Source organism: Lepus europaeus, chromosome 14 (assembly GCF_033115175.1).
Source record: "Lepus europaeus isolate LE1 chromosome 14, mLepTim1.pri, whole genome shotgun sequence".
NCBI classification, from domain to species: domain Eukaryota; kingdom Metazoa; phylum Chordata; class Mammalia; order Lagomorpha; family Leporidae; genus Lepus; species Lepus europaeus.
In genome coordinates this window covers 44,157,722-44,167,208 of record NC_084840.1, presented here as the reverse complement: position 1 = coordinate 44,167,208, position 9,487 = coordinate 44,157,722, and the positions used below count along the sequence as shown (strand labels likewise).

The 9,487-nt window shown below is 38.2% G+C and overlaps 1 protein-coding gene across 4 annotated transcripts in view; it reads left to right on the top strand.

The window, feature by feature from the left end:
* The window catches only part of NSUN6 (NOP2/Sun RNA methyltransferase 6), a 77,184-nt gene that overhangs the window by 21,094 nt on the left and 46,603 nt on the right, over positions 1–9,487 (top strand). For 3 of the 4 annotated variants that reach the window (XM_062210535.1, XM_062210534.1, XM_062210537.1), the window contains 3 exons: positions 1,792–1,901; positions 2,837–2,990; positions 8,058–8,139. In XM_062210535.1, the coding sequence (XP_062066519.1) occupies positions 1,792–1,901; positions 2,837–2,990; positions 8,058–8,139 (346 nt within the window). The remainder of the gene's footprint in view (positions 1–1,791; positions 1,902–2,836; positions 2,991–8,057; positions 8,140–9,487) is intronic. The other variant, XM_062210536.1, reaches the window with a different exon arrangement.

The following is a 9,487-nucleotide window of genomic DNA, read 5'->3' as shown; positions in this document are numbered from 1 at the left end:
CAAAATCAATAAGGAGGTCTTTTTAAAATGATAAATAAAAATCTTCCCTCAATGATAGAAGTGATACCCAGATTTTAATGGTCTGAGGAGTGAATAGGATGTGAGAAATTGAGAAGAATTTGAAAAGATTCATCAGCAAAAGAAGGCAAAAAGACTTGTCTTGTTTTTTTTTTTTTTTGACATGCGCCAGCCAACTTGTCTTGTTTTTAATCCCTTGTGTATTTTTTAGTGTTTGAAGACATAGAATGTCTATTTTTCACCTAATGCTATTATGAAAACAGTGATTCTTATTAAATGTTTTGGCAATTTCTGATACCCCTTTGTCTTGCCTTCTACCAGATGTACTTTTTTTTCTTAAGTTTTATTTATTTATTTTGAAAGTCAGTTACAGGCTGGCGCCGTGGCTCAATAGGCTAATCCTCCGCCTTGCTGTACCGGCACCCCAGGTTCTAGTTCTGGTCTGGGCGCTGGATTCTGTCCCGGTTGCCCCTCTTCCAGGCCAGCTCTCTGCTGTGGCCTGGGAGTGCAGTGGAGGATGGCCCAAGTGCTTGGGCCTTGCACCCCGTGGGAGACCAGGAGAAGCACCTGGCTCCTGCCTTCGGATAGGCGCAGTGCGCCGGCCGCGGTGGCCATTGGAGGGTGAACCAATGGCAAAAAGGAAGACTTTTCTCTCTGTCTCTCTCTCTCACTATCCACTCTGCCTGTCAAAAAAAAAAAAAAAAAAAAAAAAAAAAAAAAAAAAAAAAAAAAAGTCAGTTACAGAGAGTGGGAGGAACAGAAAGTGAGAGATCTTCTATCTGCTGGTTAATTCCCCAGATGGCTGTAATGGGCAGGGCTGGCCTGGGCTGAAGTCAGAGCTTCATCCAGGTCTCCCACGTGAGTGGCAGGGGCCCCAATCCTGAATGGGAAGTGGAACAGCAGGACACCAGCTGGCTCCCACGTGGGATGCCAGCGTCATGGGTGGTGGTTTTACCTGCTATGCCACAATGCCAGCACCGGGATAGACTTCTTTTGATACTTTTCTTCAAGTGCCCTTCTTTTTAGCTACTTCCCCTCTCTTTATGCCTCTCTTTTACAGGTTCTTATGTATTTGGGAGAATGTAGACTAAAGAGGTTATTTTGGGGCCAGCGCTATGGCATGAGGGGTTAAGCTGCTGTCTGCAATGCTGGCATCCCACATGGGCACCAGCATCTGCTGTTGGGACTGTTTAGGGAGTGAATCAGTGGATGGAAGATCTCTTAGATTTCTCCCTCCCTTTCTCTATAACTCTACCTTTCAAATACATAAAATCTTTAAAAAAAAAAAAAAAAAAAAAACAACCAAAGTGGAGGAAACTAGAGTTAGCCTGGAAATTTTCTTTCAAAAAAAATTTTTTTTAAGAGTTTAAATTGAAACACTGAAAAAGTTGATAGGCTTTGGAGGTATATTTTTCTGTTAAATTTCTCTTGTCCTGAGTTGAATGTTTGGCATAGTGGTTAACTCATTTGTGTCACATTTTGAAGTGCCTAAGTTTGAGACCCAGCCTGGCTCCTGACTGGCATTTTTGAAAATGTGTACCTTGGAAGGCAGCAGGTAATAGCCCATGTCATTGCATACCTGCCACCCATGTGGGACACCTGCATTGAGTTTCTAGCTCCTAGCCTTTGCCTGACCATTGTGGATATTTGTGAAGTGAATCAGTGGATGGAAGCTCTCTGTATCTGTCTCTCTCTCCCCTCTCCCTCTTTCTATCCTCCTTGTTTCCTGCCTCTCTGTCTCATAGATAAATAAGCTTGTCTTAACATCCCTAGAAAGAATATAAAAAAACAACATTGTGAAGTTGTTGTTGGAGCACAGTGTGGCAATGCAGTGTTAAGAGGAGCCCACATCTATGTTCCAGGAATTGTGGCAGCTTCAAAATGTAAGTATGTTTTCTTTAAAAATTCTCCAAACTTTATGTGTATTATCAAGTGGAAACATTTATTAAATTATCTCTCAGATATAATTCAAATTTACCTTTGTCAGATTTTCTAGATTTTCCATTTCCTGTAGCCAGCAAGGATTTTTATCTGATAAGGTCTATGTCAGTTTTTTTCTCCGCATATATTGATGTATGTGACGTTTGCTTAGGGGCTGATTACTGATAAACAGAATTTAAGATGTTGAAACAATTTTATTTTGTATTCTTCACATTGCTGTGAAACCTCAGGCTGCTCTCATGTCATTTGTTAGAGTATTATCTAGAACCTGGAATGAAATTCCGTATTTTACTTTTTTTTTTTTCTTGAGAGAGACAGTATAGTTTGAAGATGTTCTAACCGTATGCATACATAATATATGCATATACATGAATGTGTATGCTTATTAAAATCTCTGCCTTAATTTTGCTATAATAAGAAAACAAATACCAAGAGAGTTATAGGATTTATAAAGATTTCCTTGAGGGATTTTAGTGTACATCTTTGAGGAATCCTTGTGAAGGAAACCTGGAACTGGGAATATTGAGCCAAGTTCAAAATTTCTATGAAATCTTTTAGGGGTTATTAAGTTTGGGGGAAATAATTTGTATGGAAGAGATCTTTCTGTGCTCAGCTAAAGATTTCCAAGTGAGATAGGATATTTTGAAGACTATTTTATTTGTTTTCAATAAAAATTTTCAGTCAGATTTTTGTTCAAGAATATTTAAAAGTCAAAAGTTAAATTTTCTATTAGTGATTATATTGAGATAATGTGCCACTTTGAAGTGCCTCATACCCACTCTTGATGTCCATAAGATCCCCAGTATAGCTTAAAGAATTTTTACTGTTTTTCTGCAAAAGTATAGATTGATATAATCTGTTTTTCTTCTTTGTCTAGTTATGAAAGCTGGAGATGTTGTTTCCGTATACTCTGATATTAAAGGAGAATGTAAGAAAGGGGCCAAAGAATTTGATGGAACAAAAATATTTCTTGGAAATGGGATTTCTGAACTAAGCCGTAGAGAAATCTTCAATGGGCTGCCTGAACTAAAGTATGTTACCATGTGCAGTGGAGGAATAAACTTCCTTTTTTGTGTTTATAGAAAATTGAAAGCAATATAAAAATGTATCTAGTTGCATTATATGAATTTCTTTTGGTATAAATTCAACTGGAAAAAATTGTTCAATCCATATTTCCATGATTTTTTGAAAAAGTGCTTTTAGGTCAAAAACAGTAAGTGAGCAGATTAAAGAGTGTAGGTAAGCAACCTGCCATTCTTTGTCAGATATTTTACTCTCCTTTGAATTTTATTGATTTGAAAATTTTTGCAAATTTAAAGAACAGTGCTTATCTTGATAGGGAATACATTAAGTGACCTCTCCAGATCTTTAATATTTTAATTTGGCAAAAGGGAACTTTATGGCTTTATTATAAATTTAAAACATTTTTTGGGGTGTGTGTTTTGGTGCAGTAGACTCAGCTGCCATTTGAGACACTTGAATTCCGTATCAGAGTTCCAGTTCCAGTCCTGGCTCCTGTGCTTTCAATCCAGCTTCCTGCTAGTGCACCTGGGAAGCTAGTTGATGATGGTCACTACCACCCCCTTTTGTGGCCACTTAGGGAGTGAACCAGTGGATAGAAGGTCTTTTTCTCTGTCTCTTCCCCCTCACCCCTCCACTCTGGCTTTCAAATAAATCATTAAAAGTTAAAACATTTTTAATTCATAAATTTTATCAGAAAGTTAATACTCACATGAATATTTATGATCAAAATGTATGGATTTATTCAAACCAAATTACAGTTTTAAAATCATCTCTAGTTGCCAGTAGTTCTAAATAAATTAAATCTATGGCCAATCTGGTACTTATTTTACTTAGCTTTTCTTTTTTTCCCCCCAGACTGTTTTAAGAGTTCTGTGGGCAGCTTTGTTTATTCAAAGTTGACAGCTGACATAGACATGGTAAAAGCTGTAAATTTGTCTGTCTAGAAGTAGACCATATCCCTGATTGTTGGAACTGTTTTTCATGTTACAGCAATTTTGGTTTATAGTTTGAAATTAATTCTTCTGAAGAAAAAACACTATTGAATTCCCTAAATCTAGATAGCCACATTTTTTTTTTGGACAGGCAGAGTTAGACAGTGAGAGAGAGAGAGACAGAGAGAAAGGTCTTCCTTCTGTTGGTTCACCCCCTCAAAGGGCTGCTACAGCTGGCGCGCTGCGCCGATCCAAAGCCAGGAGCCAGGTGCTTCTTCCTGGTCTCCCATGTGGATACAAGGCCCAAGGACCTGGGCCATCCTCCACTGCACTCCCTGGCTACAGCAGAGAGCTGTACTGGAAGAGGAGCAACTGGGACAGAATCCGGCGCCCCAACCGGGACTAGAACCCGGGGTGCCGTCACCGCAAGCAGAGGATTAGCCAAGTGAGTTGTGGTGCTGGCTGTTAGCCACATTTTCTAAATGGCCAAGAACAAAGATTTTAGTTCTAGAAGGTTTTAAGAAAAAGGAGATTGTGCATATTTTACTGTATTCATCTTTGGGTTTCAGTTAGGGAATTTTTTTTTTAAAGATTTCATTTATTTGAAAGTGTTACAGAGAAGCAGAGAGAGATGGAGAGAGAGAGAGATGTCTTCTGTCCGCTGGTTTACTCCCAGATGGCTGCAGTGGCTGGAGCTGAGCCAATCAGAAGCAAAGAGCCAGGAGCTTTCTTCTGGATCTCCCACACGGGTGCAGGGGCCCGAGGACTTGGGCCATCTCCTATTGCTTTCCCAGGCCATAGCAGAGAGCTGGATTTGAAGTGGAGTAGCCGGGACTTGAACTGGTGCCCATATGGGATGCCATTATTTCAGGTGGTGGCCTTACCCACTACACCACAGCGCTGACCCCAAGATAGGGAATTGATATTTTCACTGCATTCTTTAATTTGTTGTTAGTGTTCATTCTTCATTCTCCTACCATAGTTAATGTGGTTACTGAGCTGAATAATATTTGTTGAACAATGTTCTGAAAATGATTGGGTGATGGTGATAGTAGGCAGCCATCTTCAAAAAAAAACTATTGGTTTTTAGATTCAGCTTTTTCAGTTATCATGTGATGTGTTTCTTTGTGAGAAGAATAATACTGTGTAACATAGAAATACTACATGTATGCCCAATTTGTTATACTTATTCTTTAAAAATCCTTAGAACCAACTCTGTTAGTGGTAGACTTGTCATTTAATTAGTGAGGTTGGACCTATTGGTTTCTTGAATTATGAGAGGGGTAAATCCTTCATAGACCATGGAAGTAGATTAATTTACTAACAGACTTGTATCATATGTGATTTTATACTTTGGATTAATAGATGAAGATACATGGCTACAAAAATAGTTTTAAGAGAAACATGTAATATAGCATACCTGAATAGTAATTTGTTTATGTTATTCTTTGTCATGCTATTTTAGTTAAATACTGTAGATGTATTCACTGGTGCTGGTGGTCAGCATGATTAGGAGGAGTTAGTCAAGCACACCAGGAATTAAAATACCAGGTAGTAACTGGGTTAGCAAGGAAGGCATATAGATTTTAAAGTTTAAGTGTTTTTCAGAGTTCTGCAAATCAGAAAATTGATTAAGTTACAAGGGAGTAAACAGGTTGTGAAATTCAAAATGTTCAATAATGGGTCTGGACTCTAGGTGGGAGCTGACATTGATCAAGTTAAGAATACAGCCCTTCTCAACAAACTACTGATTTGAATGTGAGGCTTTAATACTTCAGAAGATTCCTTTGTGTATTCTTTTAAAAAATATTTAGTTTGTTTATTTGAAAGAGAGAGGGAGAAATAAATTTTCTATCCACTAGTTCATTCTCTTAAATGACCACAACAGCCAAGGCTGAGCCAGGATGAAGCCAGGTACCTGGAACTCCATCAGGGACTCCCATGTAGGTGGCAAGGATTCAAGCACGTAAACTGTCATCTACTGCTTTCCCAGGCACATTAGCAGAGAGCTTGATTGGAAGTGGAGCAGCTGGGGCTTGAACTGGTGCCTATATAGGATGCCAGCAGCATAGGCAGCTGCTTGACAGCTTACGCCACAGTGCCATGACATGGCCCACTTTGTGCATTTTCTGCTCTGGGGCAGGAACTCCATGAGTGGGAAGTGAATATAGTTGTTTTTGGTTTGATCCTGACTGGAGTGAGGACTGAGACTTCACTATGATGTAAACTGCAGATTCAGATTTCAAGTGGTAAACAAATGATTTAGGCAATATAGGGGATGGGGAAAAGGCATACAAGGAGTCAGTGTTAGTCTAACAGTAGAACACAGTTAGAACTAAGGGAAGTTCATAGTCATACCCTCTGCAGTTCACATGAGGGTACTTCATGGAAAAATGGAATTAAAAGGTAAGTTTATTTTGGTACACAATTTTTTGAAATCCATTCTTAGCTTTTTCATAATATACATTTTTCTGTGAACTTGTTGAGGGATGCTCCTATCTACAGAAGTTATTTCACTTCAAAGGCCAGCATGTGTTTACCCTGCCAACATTAAGTGGGGTACAAACTGTGTGTGTGATGTTTTCTCTACCAGGACCAACTCATAAGTCTGTAAGCTATCAAGTTGTCCTCCATTTAGTTTGAGGACTCTATCATTGCTCTTGCCAGCTCGCTCTCTTTTTGTTTCCTCCAGTTGTTATGGTGGCATTTCAGTAAGTTTACAGAAAATGAAATTAAAAGATAATATTATCTTGGTGCAAATAAATCCATGCATAGTTTTTTTTCATAAAATACATCTTCCACGAACAGTTTGAAGATCATCCTTATGCATCCTGCTTGTCTTATCTAATAGTGTTACTAAGTTCTTTATTAACTCTGGTAGTCTCTGACCACCTCGCAGATTGTGACATTTGTCTTTATGAGTCATAACCCAGGCCAGTCTGAGTCCTAGCTTTTCCTGCTCTGACCAGCTCCACTGACACTCATAAAATGTGATGAAGATAGAAAAAGTCATAGAATTATGTCAGTATACAAGCAGTTAGTCTGTAAAAAGATGAGAGGAAGGACAGGTGTTTGGTACAGTGGTTAAGATGCTGCTTGGGATATCAGCATCCCATATTGGAGTGCCTCATTCATGTTCCGGTTCATCTGCTTCCAATCCTGTTTCTTGTTAATGCATATCCTTGGAGGCAGCAAATGATGACTCAGATGCTTAGGTCCTGCCTCTGACGTGGCAGATCTGTATTGAGATACAGGTTTCTGGCTTCTGCCTAGCCTGGCCCCAGCTGTTGCAGGTGTGTAGAGAGTGAACCAGTGGATGGAAAATCTCTGTATCTCCACTTCCCTTTCAAATAAAATTAAAAAACAGGGGGCCGGTGCCATGGCATAGTAGGTTAATTCTCTGCCTGCGGTGCTGGCGTCCTAAGTAGGTGCCGGTTGTAGTCCCGGCTGTTCCACTTCCAGTCCTGCTCTCTGCTATGGCCTGGGAAAGCAGTGGAAGATGGCCTAAGTCCTTGGGCCCCTGCACCCACGTGGGAGACCAGGAAGAAGTGTCTGGCTTTAGATCGGCACAGCTCTGGCTGTTGCAGCCATTTGGGGAGTGAACCAACAGAAGGAAGACCTTTCTCTCTGTCTCTCCCTCTCATTGTCTGTAACTCTAACTCTCAAATACAGTAAATCTTTAAAAATAAAATAAAAAAATAAAATTTAAAAAGGTAATAAAACATTTTTCATACAGGAATCTAGTAGAATTCATTGCAAACTGCTTCATTCACAAAATGTTTTTTAAATAGAGAGGCCAATAACTGCTCATCAATGTACTACCAGGAAGATTAGAATGATCAATCAATAAAATCTGGTCTTTTTTGCCGTTTAGTCTGTTCAAATTGCTGAAGAAACTCTGTGCCTAAATAAAAAGCTTATGTAACCTTATCCCTTTTAATTCTGTTGGCCTCCTACTTTCCTGCACATAAAAATTCAAAAATAATTTACAGGACTATTCTAAGTGTTTTGGTGTTGAATAAATGAGGTTTTAAAAAAAGCAGAGCATTTCATATTTGACTTTGTACTTGGGTGCGTTCCTAGAAATGCAGTTTGTAGACTATGTAATTTATACTGACTAATGTTAGATTTCCTATTTTTCAGAGGAATAGGGATAAGAATGACAGAACCAGTATATCTCAGCCCTTCATTTGATAATGTACTATCCAGTTACTTATATTTACAGGTAAGTATTTCTAGAAATAAAATATTCAGTGATACTGAAATATCAGTGAAATTATGAAATCTAAGAGTTTTTTTCTTCTTTCATCAACTTTTTTTATATTTACATATATTTTCTGGCCTACTTTTGGTTAAGCAGTTATTAAGCAGTTAGGAAAAACTATAAATATCCTTTTATTTTTTAATTGATTTGAAAATTTTTAAAAATTGTCCTTTGCCCTATGATGACTTCTTAACTTAATAAAATTAAGGCTTTCCACCTCAGAATATTATATTGACCCTTAAATAATGCATGCATTTTATATGCATTTGTGTTCCATTTGGAACTTTGAGGAAGTTTCAAATGATTTCCTGCTATCAGACTTTTCGTCCAGTGGTTATCAGTTAATGTGATAGGACAGTTTATCTTCCCTTGTCCTGTTTATTCAGTACTTTCATGTACATTAACACATTTTATTTGTTACAGTCTGCTGATTACATGATATTATTATTACTTTTTTTCTTAATATCTGATGAACATATGGATGACCAGGTCTGTTAGGGTTTTGGTAATTGGTAGTGTTTGAATGCAAGCCTAAGTTCAGGTGCCATTGCTTTCTTCTCAGTATTAAACCAAGAGACATTTTATAAATCCAGATGTTATTTCTGTTGTGAGTAAACAGAAAAACAGATTTATATTTATTATCTAATTTCACATGACTGATAATGTAATTCATTGGGTTATATAACCTAGTATGTAATTGCTCATGAATCCTGGGGTTTTCTTGATTGGTTGGTAGGTTCTTGTTTTTTAAGACTTATTTATTTTACTTGAAAGGCAGAGTTAAAGAGAGGGAGAGGCAGAGGCAGAGGCAGAGAGAGAGATCTTCCACTCGCTGGCTCACTCCTGAAATGGCTGCAGTGGTGGGAGCTGGGCCAGTCCGAATTCAAGAGCTTCTATTGGGTCTCCCACATAGGTACAGGGGCCCAAGGACTTAGGCCGCTTTCCACTGCTTTCTCAGCCACATTAGCAGGGAGCTGGATCAGAAGTGGAGCAGATGGGACAGCTTAACCCGTTACACCACAGTGCCGGTCCCTGTTTTAGTTTTAGTTCTATATATTTGTTTGTTGTATAAGAGAACTTCAAAAAGTCATAACAGATCAAATTAAAAATTGATTTTGGTACAAAAAAACTTTGAAATACACATACAAAGAGTCTTCAAAAATTAGTGAAAAATGTGTATTGTGAAAAACCTGTGGGTAGATTTTAAATATTTTTGCCTAGAAATAAACATTCTTAATTCCACTTTTCCATGAACTTTTTCAGATACTCTTAATAATCCATTTTCAAGCACTGTGGTCATTTTGACATC